Source organism: Lepisosteus oculatus, chromosome 2 (genome assembly GCF_040954835.1).
Source record: "Lepisosteus oculatus isolate fLepOcu1 chromosome 2, fLepOcu1.hap2, whole genome shotgun sequence".
Lineage (NCBI taxonomy): Eukaryota > Metazoa > Chordata > Actinopteri > Semionotiformes > Lepisosteidae > Lepisosteus > Lepisosteus oculatus.
This window is the reverse complement of record NC_090697.1, coordinates 3,623,044-3,647,944: the sequence shown is the minus strand read 5'-3', so window position 1 is coordinate 3,647,944 and position 24,901 is coordinate 3,623,044. Positions and strand designations below refer to the sequence as shown.

At 35.0% G+C, this 24,901-nt stretch overlaps 1 protein-coding gene across 14 annotated transcripts in view; it reads right to left on the bottom strand.

The window, feature by feature from the left end:
* ptprk (protein tyrosine phosphatase receptor type K) overlaps nucleotides 1-24,901 on the bottom strand; it is a 241,201-nt gene that overhangs the window by 29,022 nt on the left and 187,278 nt on the right. For 10 of the 14 annotated variants that reach the window (XM_015359378.2, XM_069195992.1, XM_069196002.1 and 7 more), the window contains exons 13-14: nucleotides 21,999-22,035; nucleotides 2,670-2,808 (exon numbers count right to left, since the gene is read on the bottom strand). In XM_015359378.2, the coding sequence (XP_015214864.1) occupies nucleotides 2,670-2,808; nucleotides 21,999-22,035 (176 nt within the window). The remainder of the gene's footprint in view (nucleotides 1-2,669; nucleotides 2,809-21,998; nucleotides 22,036-24,901) is intronic. The other 4 variants (XM_069195990.1, XM_015359433.2, XM_015359439.2 and 1 more) reach the window with 1 other exon arrangement.

Genomic DNA, 24,901 nt, shown 5'->3' with positions numbered 1-24,901 from the left:
TCAACAAAAACTTAAGGAAAAGATTTATGTGAAATGCATTAGATGGAAAAATGTCTTGCCAGCCAAACCAAAGGACAGTAAGTAAAGGACAAAACTAAAACATGCACAAAAATGTGTGTTAAACTTTGCATGTCTGTGCTAAAAAGGCATGTACTGTATACCGTCAGTAAATCCTGTTAACCTGCAATGTAAAGCTACCACAAACTTTTATCACCACACACAAAAAAAACAAAACACACTATTTTCTTTCAGAATTACAGTACCGATAAGAAAATGTATGCACATTTTAAACAAAATTACCACGACCATATGGATTCCTCCTCGTAATCTTTTAGATAAGAATAAAAACTAGAAGTCATACATGTTTACACAAATCCATTAAAGTAGTAAACTGAAACAGGGGCTCAGACAGCGCATGATTTGATATGTCTAAATACAGTACATTTGAGTTTGCATAATTTTTTCAATTATTAGATTACATTTAACTGTATAAGGTGGGTGAGCACCTTATACAGTTAAATGTAATCTAATAATTGGAAAAATTATGCAAACCCACCTTGTGGAAATCTGTGGCAAAATAATGAGGCAAATTTATCAACAGAGCAAACCTGTTTGTTCCTCTGCAACTTGCGTTCTCCAAACTATGTTTGTAGTGGTGTCTATGTGCCTCTATTGCTTTAAGACTCTCTTACAAATACAGAACCAAGGGCAGCCTGAGGTGTGTATTCTCACAATCCTAATTGTGTTTTCATAATCTTAATCAAAACAGCTCACCCAGCCTGCAATGTTGCTTAAAACTGAAAGTGAAGTTCATAAATGTACTGCATTTATTTAAGGCTTCCTATTGTTTGTCTTTTAGCCCTGTGGGTGACGGATAAGGCTATGATGAAAGCAAATCTTGAGTATATCTTTCAAGCTGGCAACAGAGAGAAGTGACTAATGAGCCAACATTCTGATACAAACCACTTGGTATTTAATCTGCTCAATAAAGCAAACTTTGATTTCAGTGTTTATTTACATATTACGTATTTAACAATCCCGATTCTGAAGACCACTCGGGTTTTAAGTTATCAACAATTTATTTTGAAAATAAATGAATATATAATTCCCACAGTTGAAATTAGTGTCCAGAAATGCAGTTTCTAAAATGCAAAGCAAGACAGGAAAACATCTACGATTAATGAATGCTGGGTGAAGCAAGAATCTGCACCATTGCAGGATCCCTTGGATTAGAGTTGAGAAACATTACCATACGGGTTACATAAGCACGGTGAAAAAGGGTAAAACAAACCATAAGCAACAAGTATGAAAGAGAGAAGGGCTTTGAATAGCATGTGGATGTTTACATTAAAATGCAAGTAAGCAAAAAGACACGCAGAAGGGGAATTAAGGTGTAGCATTTACCAAATGAGCAAAAGGAGTGTTAAATGATTCATAATTGGCAGAACAATCTAGGAGTCTCCAAGACTATTCTGCCAATTAAGATAAATTTGAAAATATTTCTTCTTGTCAGCAGAGAATGCCTCTGTCTGATTTGCTTTCTGTTCAGTCACAAATTAGCGCTGTAAAGCTCTACATATATTTAATCATGTCTGTGCTTTTCCTTTTTGTCAATAATGTCTATCACTCCCTCCTGGCTTCCTAACTGTGTGTATTACAACATGCTGAGCATGATTTACGAGCTTTAAATCTGAAACATTTGAATAGTATAATTTGATTTTTCTTGATTTTGGCAACCTTGAGCTATAATTGTGAAAGAGAAATACTAAGTCAGGTATTTTTTTCCCAATTGGATATAAGACAATATATTCAGCTACTATTTTGTATAAGGACTCCTAACATTTTTTGTGTATTTATGCATATATAACAAAATAAATATTAATTAGGTCACTGTTTCAAATGCTGAGGGAGGCAGAACAATCCAAAGAGGCTTACAATTGTGCCTTTTGCACAGAGAAAGTCAAAATAGAAGTACAAAATAATTTAAGAAGCTATTCCAAACAGCATTGTGAAAGGGTGAGAGATGCTTAATTTTCTATCTTAAAATTTCATAGGATCTGTGTGCTCTTTACATACACCATAAATTCTAAAATGTGTTCCCTGTAATACATGTACAGAGATATCCGTATATAATACATGTATATACATGTAGAACATGCGGAAATACATAGAAACAGGGAATACTCTACAATTATTAGATGTTGCTGCATATATATGCACACAACGTTTGTGTATTTCAACACATCTACATGATCATCACTTTAAATAAATTAAGATACCAAATAATTCGTTTTTTAAAACCTGCAATACTGTACACTGATCAGAAGATGGAACCATTGCTCACTGTAAAAACTGTTCTACAACAATATAGATAATACAAACTAGAATGTGATCAAGCATACTGTTTGCACTTGTTAAATCAGGAACATTGGAATGAAATAATATTCTGTATGTTTAAATATCTTTCCGAACAGAGACCGGAAACTCATTTGTGAAACGCAAAAAGATTAATAGATTAATAGGAAAATGTTTTCCTAATTGTGTTTTAAATGTCATTGTGAAATGCACAAACCGTTGAGCAGATTGTGTGCAAAAGAATGTAAAGAATGTGTTACATATTTGTACTCTTCAGCAGTACTCTTTATCACTTATTGCTGAGATCGACTTACCTCTTCTTGACAATCAGTATGACAACAAGAAGCAGAAGAATGAAAACAAGGACTCCGGCACTGATGCCTGCAATTTTCACCACTCTGTCGGTTTGCTTAGCAGGATCTGGGATGACCTCAGGTTCTTCAGTAGCTGCTGCTAAACAAATTGGGGGAGAAATTTCTATATTAAAGTATATTATGTCAACATGGGGGATCTCTCACTCATGTGAAAGCACATTAGCATAAATGTAACAAAAAGTTCTTATCTTGGCTAATTTCAGATACTGAAAGCTCTACCAGTTGCAGTTTAGTACACACATCAAGCCATAATAAGCTGTCTTGCACTGATGTCATGTTCACCACAGAGTGCACCCTAACTCAGACATATTTTTAGGTTCATCACACATGAAATATGGGTATCATAATTCATTGCTGCTACCTGCCAAAATGAGTAATGCATTGTCTCAATACAAATGACTGTTTCATAGCACAATTACATTAAAAGCGCAAGAAAACACACACAAAAAAAACATAATTGGACAGAAATCTCAACAAGTTTGTCCAAATACAAACCTATTGGAATAAAAATCTTAAATGACTAGTAGATTGAGCAGCACAATACAGCCCCTTTAAAGTGAAAGTTCACAACTCAAAGCAATGAATTATCACAGAGCTTCAGGACAGATGCTGATCGTATGCCATGCAATAACATAATTCCAGAATGTGAAAAGTATATTTTTATTACAAAGAGATAATACCTTTCATAACAAATTCTCAAAACAAGTATAACTTTTGAATAAATCTAATAAAGCTCTAGGTATTTAAAAAGTTTAAAAGTTTCTCATAAAGCTTCAAGTATTCAACAGGTTTAAAAGTTCTGCTCTAATTCCTATTAGTAACTTCTATAGTGATATTATTTCAATACTGAATTATGATAGCATGGTATATTCAAAAAAACCTAAAATGAGAAATACATAGAAATGAAGTTATCCTGATTCCAAGATAAACTGCATTCATAATCAATTAAAATTTCTTAGTTTGCTGACAGCTGTTTTTTTTTTACTGCTCAGGGAGATTTTACAAAAGACCAAATTTAAATATCTGCCCACAAAATTGTGTTTTCTCTGCATTGTTTTAATACATCTGAAATTATACGTTCATAATTCCATACAATGACCAAAAATTAAAAATGTAAAATACATATTTTGAAAGCAATGAGTTGAAGGAATTTTCTTGCTTTTACAACATTCATATTGGGTTTTAATTCTATTGTTGGCTTTTTAAAACATTTAATGGAGACCAGGTTTAAAGAATCACATGTAGGTAACAGAAATCATATTTAAAACAGGAAACTGAAGAAGCTACCTGTGAAAAAAATGTGTTTACTGTATGTTGACACCGTTTACATTTTCAACACAATAAAGGGAAGCAATACAAATGACAAATAGTGTAATATGGTTAAAAGTGTTGAACCTTCTGTTACATCAATTGGCATTCTAAAAACAAATGCACAACGCTTTACAAGAACTAATTTAAATATCTAGTACAATTGTGGTCATTATGTGGCAAAAACCATATTCCTCCTCTGATATCAGTTCAGAGAAGAGATTTCGGGCCTTACATAAATACCCTACACTGACTTTGAGCATGAGAACACATCAGAGGAGGGAAACACAAACCAAGATGACAAAAGTGGGACAAAAATCAAATTTATATTATGGAGCAAGTCTGGAGTAAGATACCCAGCCATGTTGTAGAAGGCGATACCCAGGATAACAAAAAAATAATAATAATAAAGTAAATGGACTGAATGACCTGATCTCACTTATGACCTATTTATACTTTTGTGAACATTATATTTAATCAGAACGTAACCAATTTAATGCAAAAAAGGCACAAAATCGAAACTCCAACAACCGTCATTTAAAATCCATCCCTTCCAGGATAACCCAGGAAATCACCCAGGTTTAGCAGAAGTACAGTGAAAAGCCCTCTCCAGCCTCATTTATTCAGATGATAGAAAGCTCCACATAAATAAAATCTAATAAAGGCAGGAACCAAAGATGCAAGGGAGGGGAATGCCAACAGTCCCAGTGAAATATCAGCTTTTTAGCAGAGGTCAATCAGCCAGAGTCATTCTTGCTGCTGTGAAAGATCAAGACTGGAGTAAACATTCCACAAAAGCATTATGAACAGTATGAGCATGGGATGTTATCTTGAAAAGTGGACATGGCAGATGAAACCAGTCTCCAAATCTAAAACCACACCTGGAAACACTCAATGTTTAAAGCGGTGCTTATAAATCAGGGACAAGGGATTATGGACAAACTGTACAGTATTTCATGTACAAATCTCTGCAAGGAGTAAAACGCATTGTGTGAAGGGACCTTAGCTGAATCATTTAATGATTCAGGTTTTTGGAAGAAATGTCTAGGAAATGTCTTCATCGCTAATATTCAAATCTCTAATCCAACTTCTTCTAAACATCTATATATATATATCAGAAAAAGGAAGCAAAGGACACCTATTCCTTACCTGCAATAATCTGAATGAATTTCTCCAAAATGGAGAGGAGCAAGATAAATTAGCTGTAAGGGGATATGTTTGTGGAAAATAGCCTAGTTCAAATATGAAATAACATTTGGGAATTCATGAGTCCTTCAATTAAACTTGTAATTAAGTACATAGTTTTGATACAAAAACTTCAATTTACAGTTTCTGATAGAAACATTTGACCAATTAAATCTTTATTTTCTTCAAGTGTGCACAAAGATACAGGTTTGTCAGGATTAAACCAAACAGTGAACATAAAACAAAACAATAGGATTGAAATTTAACATCTAAAAGAGTTAGGCCTTTCCTACATATCTTTTGTATTGGAAAATTTAATACACAGTCATTTCCTTTTCAGTGCTAATTCAGAAACTGTTGGAAGCAAGATACCATTTAATAAAAAAATATTTTATGGTGTAATTTGGTCATATGAGTCTCCAGCATACATTTTGGCATTACAGCACATCAGAGTTGGACCTTTCTTATGCTTTCAGAAAATACACACAGTACCAGTCAAAGGTTTGAGTACACCTGCTTGAAACCATTTTTTTCCATGATTATCTGTGCTTTACACTGTATAAACATGTCTATAAACACTTAATATTTACATACATGATATGAAAATCTTAAGTGAACTGCATTGAAAATGTTAATTTTTTTTTTCAATAAACTGATAATCCAAAAAAAAGCGAATTCCAGTCTGAAGCTCAGGTTAGTTAAAAATCAGAAATGTTTATAACATGGTGTAAGAACTCTAAAATAAGTTTACAATTGTCTTTGTTAGATGTTCTCACAGTTAACTAGCATGTTACCTCATTAACCTTTTGTCACCAATTATTGGTAACAGGTAGGGTCCACGATAATTATAAATATAGGGGGCATGGGTAAAAGTTTGTAATTCCTGAATGAACATGGCAAAATTTGCTCAGTTAAGCAAAAAGAAAAAGAAAAAAGACAATACTTTTAGAAATGAAGGTCAATCTTCAAGACAAATTGCAAGAACTTTGCAAGCGTCAGTAAGTGCTGTGGCCAAGACTAACAAACGATATGAAGAAACTGGCACTCATAAAGACCGAAAAAGGAACAATCTGGTGAAGGAAAGTGAAGGACAACTCAGACTAATGACCTGGCCTGCCCAGCCTCCAGACCTCAATCCCATAGAACTTGTATGGGAGGAACTGGACAGAAGAATCAAAGCAAAGCAACCGACGTGACCTATATCTCTGGGAATTGCTTCAGAATTACTGGGAGAACTTGTCGAGTGATTTCCTGGTGAAATGTCTTAAAAGAATGCCTAATGTCTGTGAAGCTGTTATTAAGGCAAAAGCTGTCTATTTTGAGGAATCAAAGTTTTAGAAACAATTTTCAGTTTTCTTGAACATTACTTTGTGTTACGTCCCAGTGTGTGTTCTGTGTGTGTTTTTTTCTATGTTCCACACTGCTGACCCTTGATTGTTCTCCCTTCCCCATTGGTCCACCACCACTTCACTGTTTCAGTATGATGTCATCATTAATTAGTCTCAGACAATCAGAACACATCTTATTCAGTATATAACCTGGAGGTTTTCAGCAAGGAGAGGCCTTTCGTTTGACTTCGGTCCCGTTCGGTTTTGGTTATCGCTTCGCTTCGCTGCGCTCCTGGTTATTGCTTCGGCTTCATTTGTTGGTTTGTTTTGCTTTGTGTGTGTGTATTTTCGTATAGCTTCGGCTTTGTTGTTTTGTTGGTTTTACATTAGTTTCTTTGTACTTTCGTTTGTTTGTGTGTTCATCCTTGTTTTGTAATTACCTTGCCCCAGTGTTTCATGTTCAACTTTTGTGTTCTTTTTGTACCCTGCTCCTATTTATTACTCGTTTTCCCTTATTTGTCTTCCTGGTTCACTTGTGTTTTTGTGTAAACTTGTGTATATAAGGTTAGTTTAGGTTGTTGGGTACACTTACACACTTAGTTGATTTTGTATTAGTACACTAGTTTAGTACGGGTGAGTGCCGTTTGTCTTGCATGGTTTTGGGTAGTCAGTGCAGGTTAGCTAGGGTGTTGAAGACACCGAAGACCATGTGTTTCGGGTTTTCTTTTGTAGTCAGATTAGCTTTCCCTCACTGTCCTAGCCAGCTCCATTTTTGTTTGTTATTTTCTTTCCTTTGGCACCACTCTTACCCTTATAACGCTTCCTAGTCCCTCACCAAAAACCCCCCTGCTTCCAAAAGAATTATCCTAAATGTTACACCCCTTTTCCCCTAGACACTTGGGGTCGTAACACTTTGACATTCTGATGTTTTGTATATTATAGCATGTTTTTTTATTTACAAGTACTTACAGAAACATATACAAGATAAAATATCGTCAATTATTAAATAAACCTAGTTTTCACAAGTGTACTCAAACTTGACTGGTAGTGTATACAGAGGTAAAGAGATCCACTTTAAGGTCTTATTTTCATACATTCATACATTTGTGTTAACACTTCCTTTGACTAAATTAAATGACTGACCTTTGCACAATTGGCCTTAAAATGGCCCAATATATACATTTTAAATCACATTTTGCTTAATAAATTTAGTTTGAATACAAGCTGATACCCTCTATGAAAGGCCTTAAAGCTTTTATGAATCAGTTGACAAGATGATGGTTTGGAATATTTTTAAAGAAAGAAAAACATTTACCAATTTTATCTCCAGTCTAGCAGCAAACATATGCTTTTTCTGAGCCAATAGAATATGACCTAAAAAGTATTACCCTTAAATTCTTAAGCCTTGATAAACCCATCTAGAGCCCACTCTTAAGCCATTATTTCTTGATATCTAAAAATGCCCTACTTTTAATCTGAAAGCAAAAAAACAGCATCTGTGCCATTGCCCCAAGAACTGTCCTAATGTGCCACAATCAACCATGCTTTTACTCAATTTCAGCTTCAGGGCATAAGGACAAGATGGCAGTTGGTGATTCTGAAAAGCATCAGACATTCTCAAAATAATCCTGGTCAGCTCATGGTATATATTAGTGTCAGATGTGCAGTGTTCCATAAATCTTTTCTGCTGTGCTAAGATCGCTATAGTGTGTTGACTTATGACATTCACACAGTTCCAACTTTACCTACCAAGTAAGAAATTATGTATTACAGTAATTAGGCTTCTGTTAAGAAAACCATGGTCCCAGCTCTCTGCAGGAACATCAAATTATAGGCTTAGAAATACCATATACAAAATTGCTTTTCAATGTAACTTTCAAACAAAGGCTTTTATAAAGTTGCAGAAAAACAACAAAAGGCGATTTTTAAAATCTTCCTGGTGTTCATAAGAAATCAGCATTTGCTACTATGACTTATGCATCACATATGCAAAGGAGGTGCACAAACAGATCATTAAGCAAGTGAAAATAGCCATTAATTCGTCAACACTATATACTCAGGAAAATGACTTGTGGGTAAATTATTTTTATTTGTTGTGGAATATACTTAATATATAAAATTTCTAACCTGAATAAATGTTAAAACAGAATAGTGGTAGTAGTAGTAGTAGTAGTAGTGGTAGTAGTAGTAGTAGTGGTAGTAGTAGTAGTGGTAGTGGTTGTAGTAGTAGTAGTAGTAGTAGTAGTAGTAGTAGTAGTAGTAGTGGTGGTAGTGGTAGTAGTAGTAGTAGTGGTGGTAGTGGTAGTGGTAGTAGTAGTGGTAGTAGTGGTAGTGGTAGTGGTAGTAGTAGTAGTAGTAGTGGTGGTAGTGGTAGTAGTAGTGGTAGTAGTGGTAGTAGTGGTAGTAGTAGTAGCAGTAGCAGTATGCATCGTCATGGTTAAGGTCAGAGAGCTCTGACTGAACACTGCATGGAAATCGTCATTGACCTCCACAAGTTGGATAATGGATAAAACGAATCAACAAAAAGCAGCACTTTTCTACTGTATTGTACTATCAAGTTTAAGACATTGAAGGCTTTTGGTTAATTGCAACCCTACCTGATGGTGTGACTTGCCACTGTGTGCCCTGAATTAAGTGGTTCTGGAGACATCCATAAAAATAAGAGGCAACAGCTGGAGATCAGCAATGCATACTACGGTAGCATCTTCAGAACAAAAAATGTTCAAATGTATGCCTGTTATTATGATGTTTTGGTGTTGATTTGTATCTAGGGACTCTTAGACACTTACCACTGTAGGGGAAATCATGAATTCTAATATACAGTGCGGTGAAAACATATTTGCCCCCTTCCTGATTTCCTCTATCATTGCAATGTTTGACACTGAATGTTTTCAGGTCTTCAACCAAAATCTAATATTAGATAAAGGGAACCAGAGTGATAAAGGGAATCTGATTTTTTTTACGTATTTTTATAACAAATTTATCCAACATGAACTGGCATTGCATGAAGAAGCAATTGCCCCATAGTTAAATCAACCCAATTAAAGGGATAATATAGAGTCAGCTGATCGAACACAGCCAGGCTTGATTACAACCAACCCTGCTCAATATAAACTTCACTTACTGTAGTTTGACCCTTACCATCAGAGTAAAGTTGCCAGCACAAAGATTCAACAAGCTCATTATGCCACTTTAGATTTTGTCTAAAGATCTGAAAACACCATTGAGACAAATATGCAATATTAGAGGAAATACTTTTTCACGGCACTGTATAAAAGGACAGTCTGGCCAAGCACCTGGTTCTTTCTGAGTTTCAAGAACTTCAAGCTTGGCGTAAAATAGACATACTGTATGGACAGGGAATTAACTAAAGGTTTTTGCTAAATGTTTGTATTATATCTTGTTGACTATGTTTCTTTTTACTTAGATTTTACTAAATCCGTCCCAGAATGTCTGGTCTCAAAAGATAACATAGCCACATAGTGTCTTTACGCACAGCTGACATAGTTCTCAGGGAATGACCGAGTGACCTTTCCCGGAACAAATGTTCTATTCAGCATCTGCTTGTCCTGCAAGCCAGCAGTAAAGAAAATATATGTACTGGTCAGCTTTCTATAATGACCATATATAGGCACAATGCAAGCAGTGAGTCATGTGGGAGTGTATCTTGCATTGTTTATTTCTTAATATAAAATAGCACTGTAAATGATGTCTTTTAAGTCTTGTCCAAAAGCAAGAGTTCTATATGCATATGAAATAAAGATGACTTTCAACACACAAACCTTCGGCTGATGCCCTTTGTTTGGCACAACAATCATGATCCAAAACTTATATTAAAAAAGACAAAGGAATAGTTAACTGCATACAAAATAAATTTCCTCAATTGTCCGTTTCCATCGAATGTTTGTTATTCTAATTCAAGTTCATTAACAGAAAGCAAAAGGTCTGAAGGACTTTTCTAAACAGAGGGATGTTAAGACAAAATGCCAGAACATCATAGCATACAATAGGAGGCATCTAGTCAGTATATTCCCTGCCAGCAGAGGATTTACAAAACACTGAAAACAGAATAAATGAATGAATTAATGTGACTCTTTTGGAATTTATGACAAATGTGACTCTGTTCTTGCAATATTAGTACATTTACTGTACAAACTTTAAGACTTTTTAAGCAAGACACACTATCCAATCTGTGAATCATTCTGTCATTTATATTGTAGTTCCTGTTCCATCAGGGATATGAATTCATTTGAAATGTATTTGTTTGTAAGTTTGGCATGGTGACTGGTTTGTTTCCCACTTTGTATATAAAGAGCATTGGTTTGGAACCTCATAGCTTTGTCGTGGTGTGCTTGTTGTCTTGGGCCTGCTTGTTTTAAGAGTCGTGTTTTGGCACATGATGACACAGTATATACAAAAACACTGTTAAAATTGTGTAAGTGAATCCCCAGTATATTTATTGACAAATATGTGCAATGATATGCACAAATCATTTGATGACCAAGCTTGAATTTAGACAAATCAGATTAAATATTTGTTTATCTTAATTGCCACAATATTTTAGTCCGTGATATTCCATTTCGGAAGAAACATCAAGCAGCACTTCATGTTACAACACTTGCAGAAAACTAAATTGTTTAAAATTTGAATTAAATTCAGGCATACAAAATGTAATTACCTATTAAGGTACATAGCTTTAAATTTCAAGTGTAGTCTATTCAATTAATGATAAATATATAGGTTTTATTTACAAATTGATATACGTAGGGCCTTTTGGTGTCCGTGTTCATAGCAAAGTATAGCTTTTTAAGATCTCTATTTTCCAATTAAGAGAAAAATTGGCAATATCTGTTTAATCTGTTTTAGATACATTTTACAAATGATTAAACATCCATAGTTTGCAGTTTTGCATTTCAAAACTAAGAGCACATACAGATTTTTAACATCGAGACAAATATTGTAATCTATTCTCTAGTACAGCACATGGAAAATATAACCAAATAATAATAAAATACTGGAGACTAAAACAGGTTACTGGAAAAATAAAGTCTGAGTCAAACTGGTTCAGATTTTCATCTATCAGCTACATTTCAATTACAAATAAGGCTAAATAAATATATTTTCTATGAAGGCATGAAAATAATGAAATAATAATAAAATAAAATTATCAAATATTTGTTTTAACTACGAAACCTGCTCATCTCACAGTTAAAGCAGGTGTGCCACAATCAAAATAAACACTAAATGATCCTAGATATATTGAGTGTATAAAACATTATTGACCAACTGAATATCTTACTGAGGGATGAAGGTCTCTTTAACGCAGGACACAATCACGATTTACCACAATGAGCAGGTGGGTAAGCAAGTTGAGGCCAGAGAATAGGTGACTTTTAGTCACCAACTTTGACTGGTTAAAGTGAATTACAGGATACTGCAAGAAAATTATTAAAATCATCATAAACAAATTCAATATCAATGACCTAATAAAATGTATCAATGTCTTGATAACCTGTCAGGAACTATATTTATGTTCCTAGGAAGATGGATCGTTTCACTGGAGAGTGTTGCATCTTAAATGAGCTGTCTTGCCAATGTCTACCTATGGCTTAAATAATCAAAATAAGATGTTTTCTGCATTTAAGTATCTTATTATTTAAGAAACTTTCTTGAAACACACCACCATCACCACCAATTCTGTTGCTGCCACTTTTTGAAATAGTTTAACTTATCTGTGACTTCCTACTTCAAGGTGATTCTGAGGTACTATTCTATAGACAATTTCCCCTGAGACAAAAATAAAACCCTACACATCAAAATATCGTCCATTTCCCTAAAAGCTGCCTTTTAGTGGCTTGGTATAAATATGATAAAATCTAGCCCATCATCCCCATCAAGTTTGTGCGTTGTCTGTAATGGTAAGGTGCTGACTGTCAAGCTGAACAGAAGACATGATGTTTATGTTCTACAGTTGAAAATGAGAAAAAAAACAGTGAGTTGTGAAGTTATATGGCTACTTAATAGGGGTCTTTATAAAATAAAATAAAAATCATTGTTGATCTTATCTGAACACTATTTTCACATTTTTTGATCAACAGTGTTGAGGTCATGATGTTTTACTACCAATACCCATCCAATTTCCCTATGACTAAAGAGCTCAACAAAACAGTTCTAAGACATAATTTGGCATAGTGATTGATTAAAGGATATGATGCTGTAAATGAATACCAAAGAATATACCAGATATTCAGCAGCAGCTGTAAAAAAACTGCTTACAATGAAACTGTACCACGATAATATGAAATACACTTTGTCAGCAGAAGTTTCACATTTGCAGATTTATTTTTAGATTTTTAGATATTTTTAGATGTTTTTCCTTCATGTTAATATTTCACAAATGATCTAAAAAATATTAAAAAGGCTTAAAAGTACCACTTAAGGTCCACCAACGCTACCCAGAGATATGCAGAGAAACAACTTGAGTTGTGTCCTTCAGACACACAAAATAATTAGAGCATTCAAAACTATGAATTACTTATGCACAGGACTCGATTTTTATAGTGTAGGCACTGAACAGACAGGAATATTTTACATGAGTAACATAAAAGTTATGCATCAAGTCAAGCATCATTCAGTATGTTCACTTTAAAATAAAAATGTATATCCTTTCAGAGAAACAGGTTTTTAAATTGGTTTTGACATAGCAGTTAAAGGTTATTAATCAATCCTACAACCAATTTCAGCTTTATTTTAATGTATTGGGTTTGACATATTTCTCATCTTGCTTCAAGAATACTTATGTTACTGTCAAACTGCTTATGAGATTATTTCATAAAAAATACTGGAAAAATTCTAATGAAATTGAATTCAAAACAATAAGATCCCCAGCTTTAATGAAAACCTATCTTCCATCTAAACAGTTTTCTTGTGTCCACGTAATTTATCTAATACATTTTACAGCTTTGTTTAGCTGTACCTTTAAACAAATACAATATTTCCATGGTATATAAATACAACTATTTACAAAAGGAATATGTTGCTTTTGATAATACGTAATTTGACATGTACCGTTAGAAACAAGTTGTTACATAATTAACGAATCAGGAAATTACTGACTGGATAAATCAATAAGTAAAACTAACAATCATAACCCCCAACTTTTGCCAAGAATATACCTGAGCAGTTGGTATTATTAGAGGCACATTAATTTTTTGTTATCTGGCACAGCTTGTGTGAAAAGAATAATAATTCAGCCATGCTGGGTTAAACAAATTCATTATTAGTAACTATTCAGACACTAAACTAAACACAACATAAAAATAATACACTCAAGTTAGGCTATTTACCAGTTTACAAATAAGGTGCCCCTAACATCCTAATCTCCCAGAAAACCGCCAGACTTCTACCAAGTATTCAACTCTTAAACAATGGGTATACAGGCCAAAAGAAGAGATAAGCTACCTTCTAAACTAAAGACAATTCAACCTGCAGTTAAATCTCTCCCTCTGTAAATCAGGATGCCACAAAGTCAATGGGAACCTATCTCACAATTCCGCAGTAACTCTGTGGCTAAGGATCTGCGCCTGTGGCTGGAAGGTTGCCGGTTCGTATCCCGCGGCCGGCAGAGGAATCCTACTCCGTTGGGCTCCTGAGCAAGCCTCTTAACCCCAGCTGCTCCAGGGGCGCTGTACAATGGCTGACCCTGCGCTCTGACCCCCAGCTTCTCTCCCTGTCTGTGTGTCTCATGGAAAGCAAGTTGGGGTATGTGAAAAGATGAATTCCTAATGCAAGAAATTGTATATGGCCAATAAAGTGATCTTATCTCTTATCTTATTCTTAAAATGAAGGCACTAACTCGAAGAGTCCGTTTTTTACCATGGAATTATTTACAAGAAATCAGAGTTGCCTAAAAGTGACAGAATAACAAGCTCTCTTAACAAGGTTCAAATACTTATCTCCAATCAGGTCTTCCTGGGTGATCTAGAACAAGGAGCTCTTGCGTCCAAAGTCTTTTGTGTGTCTGTTATACTTGCCCCTTCACTCTGCTTCATAATGCTTTTATATGGCGTTTTTATAGACTGTTGATTGACACTTCATCATTTACACAGAAACGTTATGATTGCTTTGATCCCTGAGTCTGGGTCCCCTACATCTCAGCAAACATCTCTTGCTTTGCAGCTGGTAATGTTGACACACCCACTGTATCTAGATTCACTTCTTAACACTATTTAATGTTCACACATAAAATATAAAGACATCCAAATGCTAGAGGGCACAATTACATGGAAACTTGGAACTCGGTACATGGAACAGAAATCCTCCCAGGGAAGGATAAGCATATTTGTATAATTGTCTTGTGTGAAAAACTAACAATACAATTTAAAAAATGGACTGTAACTGGACTGTAATAAATACTGTAAAGGTTTTACTAGGATTCATCATCAGCTCTCAATCAGAGGACTGCAGACAGCATACAGTCTATATTAACTGTGGCAAAACACCCCTTTGAAAATTCTGGTATAAGCCACATAAGTAATCGCTATCTAAATGTTTTAAAAGAATGATGGAGAAAAGTGTATAATAAATGAGTTCCTATAACATCAGTAGGGACATGTTGCTTCTCATTGTTATGAGAGGGGCATTACAAAAGAAGAGGGCAACGATTAATTTATCATGTGATACTAATGTCATACATACTCTGGCAGATGAGAACTGACACTTGGAATACACAAGTTTACATGAAAACCTGATTCTGATATTTAGAAGGTAAGACTAAGGGACATCTTGAAAATCAGCACTGACACATGAACCTTCGAACACAGGCCAAAATTAAGTTTAGGAATATTTAGGATACAGAATGGGAGACAGGTCTTTACATAGTGGAAGGCAGGGGTCTGAACCAAATTCCCTAGTCACATTTTTAACTTGGATTTCTAAGAACTTAGAGAAATGGCTTCATCAAAACATCAAGTCACTTAATGATCCAAAATAGGATTCTTGGATCATTACTTTAATGGCAGTCAAGAAACAACATGGGCTAAATGGTTTTCTCTAATCTGTAAATTTTCTTATGCGATTATTTCTTTCAATCTTTACTTCTTTTAGATTCATATTCGTTTTGTAGCAATGACTTGGGTTGAATGGTATTTGGCCGTTCTGCATAAAGAAATAATGAGAGATATTTAGAAAAATTAAAACACAAGTGTGATTTGTTCAATTTATCTGACTTCAAGGCAAACAAATTTCATAGATTAAAAAGTCTTTCAGAGCCGAGGACATTTTCCTTCCAGCCATCCAAATTTCTATTTACTTCTCTGTGACTGAATGGCTAAGCAGCACAGTGTCAAGGAATCATTTGGCTTAGTGATGAATTAAAGGAGATGATGAATGACTGGAGATTGATATGCCAATTCAACAGCAGCTGTAAAGACATTGTTTACAGTGAAAGAACTCATCACTGAATATGTACTGTGATAATGAACAGAAATATACTTTGACAGACAAATCCATGAATACATTATTTCTCTACAAATATCACAAACAATAGATAAAACATTATGATAAAATATATGATCGTGTATCCATAATTCCCTATAACAATAAAATACTTTGGCAGTCAATGTTCAATGATGGATTACCCTTCATATTGAAGATATAAACAAAAATGCATCAATGAATTAAAAAGTGGTTGAGGAAAAAAAACAGATTTCCTGAAAGTCTGGGGTTAGTTTCCTAACCAATATTCAACTTTCTGTAACACATTTAATCACATAAAAGAAAACAGATGAGATTTCTACGAGAAGCTATTAGCCTTAGAAGAGATTATTCTTGAAAGCATTTTTCCAGGAAAGAGAAGATGATAAAAAATGAGTAAATTGTGTAAATTAAAAAAAAAACTATAGTTATTGGTCACATAAGCAATTTGTTCAGACATGATCTATCCAGTTAGTTAATGTGACTAGTCTAGGAAAGCCCACATGCCAGTGCACAACTAGTCAATGAAGGGACTGAAAAGGAATAACTAAGACAGGCTTTCATGAAGTGACATATCTGGGACTTACCAGGCACATGTGAGCTTTGAGAGGGAAACTTTTCTCCCTTGTTTAGTGCTAATTCTCCTACAAAACACTGTGGAGTTTGTAGTATCTAAAATGGCTGAGTAAATGCACAGTCTGCACAGAATTTGTTATTGCTTATACCACACTAGGAAGGTATGATCTGTTGAGTAGGGGGTTTGAATTCTAGTGTCTCAAATTAAATGCTGTGTGTTCAAATCCCTCATGCTACCTTGTACCCTTGATGCTGCTTCAATAAAAATGTAGTAGTATTAATGTATTCATTAGCAGTAATTTATGAACTAGAAACAAAACTAAACTAATGTCTTAGATCCTCTTTGCCGTTTGTGAGACTCTTCATATTAAGGATGAAATCCCAGAATTAACTGAATGCAAGCTGTAAAAGTAAATCCTATATAACATGGAAGGTGGTACTAGCAGTACCACCCCTGGCAGCTTACCCACTGAAACTCAGCAGGTGTGAGCCTGTTCAGTACCATGAATTAGAGGTATTTAAGGGGCCAGGAGTTGGTCTGTATGGGTCTTACTGCCCCAGTGTAGCGACAGGGACACTATACTGTAAAAAGGCGCTGTCCTTCGGATGAGACGTAAAACCAAGGTCCCAACTCTCTATGGTTAATAAAAACCCCAGGACGTTTCTAGGAAAGAATAGGGGTGTAATCCTGGCCAAATTTCCCATTGGCCCTTGCCAATCATGGCTTCCTAATAATCCTCATCTATGAACTGGCTTCATCACTCTGTTATCCTCCCCACTGAGAGCTGGTGTTTGGGGAGGGTACTGTCTCACTATGGCTGCCGTCGCATCATCCAGGTGGGGCTGCACACTTGTGGTGGTGGAGGGGATCCCCATTACCTGTAAAGCGCTTTGAGTGGAGTGTCCAGAGAAGCACTACAGAAGTGTAAGGAATTATAATTATTAGTGTCAATAGTACTGTTTCCATGTTAAATACAAATCTCTATATTGGTCTAAGAAAATTACAGCTTGCTTTCTGAATGCTTTTTGAATTTTGTAAGTTTTATGTATTCTTGTTTTTATTTTACAGATCCACTCCTTACAGCTGACATACTCAGCTTCCAAAATCCTATATTGTAAAAATGAAGATGCTATCACTGATATCACTAGATAGATGACATAATTTAATCAATAAAAGTGATGGCTTTATACAATTAAAAACTTTAACTCCATCATATACAGTACAACCCTCACTAGAGAGACCACCTCAAAAGAGATTTCACATAAGCATACAATGAAGACTGCAGTGTTAGAGCTGATAAAGGAATGCATGGCAGTCAGCTTCACAAAAGACATCTGAATATCAATCAGAATGGATGCATATATGACCATTCTGATCAGAGATAACTCGAGAGTTGAAAACTACATGCTCTAAACAAGGAGCTGGCAGAAGGGTATTTTGCAAGTCATTCCAGTGTGAGGCTAGGCAAAGGGGTCAATGTCTATTAGATCTTCCTGTAAAAACAGAAGGCAGCAGTTTGTGACAATAGAGCTAACATGATTATGCACTGAAGTATGTTGAACAGTGAAGCCTTGAGACAGCATATTGTGGCATACACTGTATGTTCAGTAATGTGACCTCGGTTTTATCATAATTAAGATGGAAAAACTATGATACAGCATCCGAGTGTTTACATAAGTACAATGAGAGAATACTTAAACATTTATCTCAGATTTAGTATGGACGGAATCTTTAGCTTAGAAATTATAATTCAGACCATTTCAGTATTTAACAAAGAGGAAACAATTTCAATACTGAATATCAGGGGTGCAGTACTGAGCTCTGGTGAACACCCAGTCTAACCAATCTGACCTTGAAACTTTCACAATAAGAGCTTTAGTCACCTTTAATTGTCTACAGCCAGACTAAAGGGGATCAAAAGTTTCATTTACAGTACAGTGAGATAAATATTTATTTCCACTACAAAGGAAACTTTTAAAATCACTGCATGAAAAGGTAACGCACATCAAATTATTTACATTATCCAAAGCCTTATTACTTTTCTTGGGCACTGGCATCACTACAGCAGTTTTCAAAGCTTCAGGAGTCACTTACTATGTTCGGCACCAAGGGCAAAAAAAAAGTAATGAAACAGGAGATAAACAACACAAAAGGAATGGGAGCCGACAAACAATGTGGGGTCCATGTATGATGCCAAGGCAGTAAAGCATGCAGGAGTAGGAGTAGGCTGCCTGAAGTGAGAAACTAAGGAGAGGCATGAAAGTCAGGTACTGAGAGGCTGCAGTGCATGGAAAGAGGCGAGAATGTTATGACAAATGATATCAAGCTTGTAAAGAATTCCAGACGGCTTCTGCATAATTGAGATGAAACAGGTCATGTGACAGGGCAATTAGGCTTTAGCAACAGATTAAAGGCAAAACTGGTATCTAGGATTATTTTGGTAATTTTCTATATCTGAATAAAATGCTGGATCTGGCATGTACTATATTACCCCTATATTCAGCAAGGTACACCTTTCATGACTGAAAATGTACACGCCAATCAGAAAATCACAACCTATGCTCTAGTTTACAAGAAACTACCTGAACAGAATGCATCTGGTCAGTATAGCATGAAGTATGAGAGACAAAGTGAGGCTTTACAGGGGCCACAGCAAGTACATGTAGTAAGGACCTTTGAAAAAGCTAGAAACTGAAGAAATAGCAAAATCAGCAAACGTAACAAGGGGGACTGATTGCCAATTGCAAAAGCTTGCAGACCGTAAAGGCATAAATTGAGAGACAGGAAACTCCAAATCGAAAAGAAAAGCCCTGTGATCAGGAAGACCCCAGTCAAGATTAGTTGGATGGCAGACAAAAGAGCTATTAGCAAATACTAAATCCAAGATGTGATCTTTATTATGAACTGTAAATCAAAAATGGCAGAAATTACAATGCCAGACTGGATAAAAAGTGGATATTAAATATCACTCAGAATTACAGTTTTGTTCAATTTTAAAACGTAACAAAGATGCCACATGGCAAATCTTCAGCATTTTGCATTTTATTCTGAGAATGCACATCTTTCTTTAAGGTATAAATTGCAACATCATATTTCTCTTAAGAGTCACTTAAGAGTGGAGCTGCACTGTGATGTACTATATCATGCCACAGGGCTGGAAGTCACATTCTAACAATCAAGTGCTATCAATGCAGGGCAAGGCAGCTGAAGACAGGGCTTTGAATACCCAGATGAGGTACTGATCAAATGGATGTTAAAGATCTAAAGATACATTAGGGAAAGGTCTGAGCCTAGTTAGAGCAGTATAATGCTGAAATAGGTCATGAAGCATTCTTGTTTACGTTACAAATAGCATATACTGTACAACTGTCATTCATATTCATGTTACTGTATAATGTACTCAAAAATATTTTAGGGTATGCAGTAAACCTTTAAAAAAAAACTTAAAAACAGCTTTCCCAGCTGTCCAACATGTTATCCAAACTTGTAACATCTCAGATGTAAACTTTTTATCTTACAATTGTTGTCATAAAACAGTCTTCAGACAGTTATGACTTCAGCACTATTAACCTTGCCACATATGATATGATGCCAGCCACAATCTGAGGTTCAGTCATTAAAAAAAAAACTTTCACTGCCATGGGCTATTTTAAATATGTCTGAATTCTGTGCCCTCACCTTGAGTGTTAATTTGTGGATTGAAGCAGCTTTAAGCAAACATATCTTATTTGTACGTGGTGAAATTACTAACCTACACCTTTTGTGCTTCCAGAATGAACATTCAGATCATCAAAATGGTAGAATCCGGAGAATCCAAGCAGAGGAACAGCAAATTACAGAAATTACAATTTTGTTAAATTTAAAACTCAACAAGGATAAAATTGCAAATGTTAAGTCATTAAATGTTTTAATTTCTACCTCGTATAATTGTCATTCCTTGAATATGAAAGCATGTTTTTCATATTACCACAGAATTACACTGATCTGTATTCAGAGTTTGAACACTACACTAATTCATTACATGTTCCTTTTACCTTGTAAATAAAGAAGACGACAATTGTCAAACAAATCTTTAGCAATGCCTATTTAAGAGTGACTTACTGTAAACAGTCTAAAATGTTTTTACCGATAGGGTAACACTAGGAATTTGTTTGTCCTCTCAGCTATACAGAGTCACTCAGTACAATCTGCTTTGCAGGCACGCTTACACACTAGACACTTTTAGAGATCATTATTTGCCATCTGCCCAGGTGGCTCTGGGCACATGGTGAACTGCCTGGGCAATTGATGAAATTAGGTAAAATGAGAGAGAACTTCAGCATCGGCCCACAATTGCTGGGCACCTTGCCAGCTACCTGGGCATTTTAGCCACTGGCTGACTTTGGCATGTGTCTGCAACATATAATATACTGTGTAATATGCGCACTGCCTGTTAAAAATAAACATTATTTAAAAGTGTTTTTCCAAACAATTTCAAGCTCTGTACCAAACACAAATGTAATTAAATGGCTAAAATATACATTAGTTACGTGAGTATATAAAACAAGTACAACAGCTACTACTTACTCCAAAATTAAGTACTAATTGATGTTCAGCTGTCAGTGTTTAAAACGTTTTCATGACTGATGATGAACATTGCAAATATTGAACTCAAAATAATGATAAACTACATAAACCTATTGATGCAGACAAAAAAAATTTAGGAACATTTCACAATATTAAAGCTGGAATATGCAAATAAAATTTGTAAAGGGACTAAGCAGAAACAGATCTATAAAAGAAAAGGGAAATAATGATGGAGAGGCATTTTTCTCTTTACCATTAGGGGATGTGCTATATGCCAAATTGTAACTGAAAGCATTACTAAGTGCAGTTCAAGCTTAAGTCACCTGGAGTGGAAATTAATAATTGAAAAAAAATATATAAGAGCTTATTTTCCCTGCCATTTACTTGTGACAACAATATGATTCATCATGTACATTTTATCATATTAATGACCATTTGCGCCTGATACCTTAAGAACCTACAGAAAGGCTTACAAAAAAGAAAGTAAGCTCTTTTTCTGAAATCCACACATCTGGCATGGCTTGGCTTCCTGTTCTAACGCTTAAGCTGTGCAACAGAACAAGGTACTTTATAGTACAAATATCGCAAATAAGCTTTTCTTAATTCTGCCTTAATCCAGCTACCGCCTGCAACAGTATCCTTTTGGCTGAGTGACAAAGAATAAAAAGAAGCACTCCCATTATCAGATAAGAGTTCTGAACCAGTAAAAGTATTCCATAGGCAGCACAAGTAGGCAATGAAAAAAGCTCTGTAATAGAAATGCCACATCCAATTAATCTGAAATAAGCCTGGAAGGTCCCCTTGAAAAAGAAAAAAAAACATTTTTTTTACCTTTTGTTGCAAGTCTGAGACACTGGGTTTTTGTTTCCTGCAAAAGAAATACAAGGAAAATGCATCTGTGAATCTTTAGGCACAAAAGCTTTTATGTTTTCTCTTAAAAGCAAAAGGAATTTGACAAATGTAATATTGTAGAGCTCGCCTGGCCTTCATACATTCAATAGATACATATAACAATCAATCTGCAAGGGCAGCAACAATCAGCATTTTAATAGAAAACTGATGCACAATAAACACATCTCAAAAAGTCTAACCACTTTTCATCAGAACAGATGTCAACTGTGATAATGTGAAAAACGTTACGTTCCATGTAACAGTATGAAGATGAATATTTGATCCTCACTATCTACATATGAACTGTGATAGATATAAATTGATTAAATCAGCAAAAATACTAATACAACTGGCACAGGTGCCAAACATACACCCATAAGAAGGGTCCAGCCCATTACGTTTATTTGTCGGACCAAGCTAGAGCCACCAGCTAGGATTTGATTTGCATTTTGTCTGAGCTTGCATAGCCGACAATAACTCCCCATCCAAATCCTGGAGCAACCTCAGCAACTGAGCCCCATGTGTCTCACTGAAACTGTCCTTGTGTTTTCATATAAGGGTATGTCTGATCATAGTAATAAGGGCTTTGAAACTCTGCTATCAAAAAAGAAAATGTGTCAAGAGAAGATGTCTATTTTATATTGCAGAGTATAAATGAATGCAAAGCCAACATGCTTGATTTGTGCAATAGGTAGCTGTTCCTAAAGAGCAAAAGCACTAGTCATACAAGTCAGTATGGTGTGGATTTCATATATGTTATCTAGCAAATAATTGTAAGTAATTTGTTGACAGTTTCCCTTTAACCTTGAGTTTTGTGGATTCTGTTTCCCATTTAAAAACACAATTCTGAAATAATCGTGGAACAAGACAAGCTGCTTCTCATTCATCATTTATCAGGGTGCTGTTATTCTTATTTGTCACTCTAGAGTTTAATTTGATTACCAACAGATCAATATATAACCACCCTTCAGCTTGCAAATGTAATTAGTTCCTCAAAAACTATTTGTAATGCAAGAATTTTGAAAACAAATTAAAAGTCCATTTATAAATACGCAAAAGCTAATATATGAAGAGGTCTATAAAATCACCCAATATTACTTATTTACCTTACTGTTTTTTAAAACAAGAACATCATTACATGTTTATAATAATTAGCCCATTTAACTCAGTACTGAAGTTTACATGACAGTCATAGTGCAGCTAAGTTCAAGACAATCCAAATGTATTTCATCACTCCCTTCTCTCAATCCTATCACTTCCAAGTTTTGCAGCCAGGGAAACTGCTTTCCTTACTTTCTTTGGCTTTCGATTGCTGGAAGCACTGGTGATTCCTTTTGCCAAGATGAGGTTAAATGTCAGGAGCGTGTTCAATGATAAAAACCATGTAAGCAAGATCATATGAGAGGTGGCTATAAAATGAAGCATCTCTGTTGTTACAAAATTTGCTGCATAAAATTATAAAACAGGTATTAAAAAAAACACTTCATTGCAGCAAGAATTTGTATAATTCTAGCATATAGCAAAGCATGTACAACCTTGCTTATTTTACCAGTTATTGAACAAGATACCCAAACAATATTCTCTTAAAAATAATGGAGATTTGTGCAGTGTATACTAATCACACCTACGGTATTATTTTTAAAATAATCATAGATAAATATTCCATACCCAGAGAGCAAGTACGTTTTGCTAGACTGTCATCTAGTAAAGACACAATGACTGTTAAATGCATTTCAATGAAGGGCATTTTCTTGCAAAATAAATACTAAAAATTGAAAACACTGCAAATAAATACTATATAATGTTTATGCTTAGCATTTTGATGATTAATTAATTAATTGTATGTGGCCTGCAGGAAGTACATTTAAATCAAATCTATCCTGCCACAGCAAATGGGTTTAACACCACACTGGTTAGGTTATTGGTCAGGTTATTAACACTTTTGTAAAGCTCTGTTAATCTATTACAGGTTATAAAAATATGAGTGCAATTTGGATCCTCTGAACTAAAATATTACTGTGTTACCTAACGTTCTGGCAGACAAAGACACTGAAAACAGCAGGAGGCCTGGGTAGGATAGGGCTGTAAACCAGAAGCTCTTTTCCCACCATTTAGTTTCCTGCTGTGTGTCTTGTGCATAACATATATGCAGTGCTGAAAGCAATCAAATTTAATCACTGTGGTGAAGGAGTGCAAATGCAAAAAATGGAATAATTGATCAATTAACCAAATGACCATTTATACGGAAGAAAGTTACTGGCAGTTTACTTACAGCATCAATGTTGCAACCTAAACTAAGATGTAAAGATGTAAAAACCCAACCTAAGATGTGCAATTCACTCCTAGTCTTGAACAAAAACTACATTTTATATTTTCAGGAAGAAAATGATAAAGAAATTGAAATTCTCGTTTCAAACAGTATTTTGACAAACTTTCATATTCAGAGTGCCTAAAGCTTAGAATTAATGAGGATTTCACATTGTTTATTGTACAAGACTAATCTTCCCCTAAGAAGTCAATTTCCAACTACCCATATATATTGATATCTAAGTAAAGCCACTTTCAATAAGGGCAATAAAATGTATAGAACATTATTTTTTTACAAAACATATCAACATACAGCCTTTAGAATTTCTTTTCCATTGCACAGGAGAAAGGATTAAACCCCTTTGATGTAAACTTTTATAGAACTAAAATATGCATTGTTACAGGCAAACCAAAAAGCTACATTATCCGGTAAAGCTGTATTGTATCATTTCCAGAAAAAGGAATCAGAGTATGATTTATGTGATGGAGTTGTCGTTTAGGGATGCTGTATCACAATATTTATCATTATTAGGAGA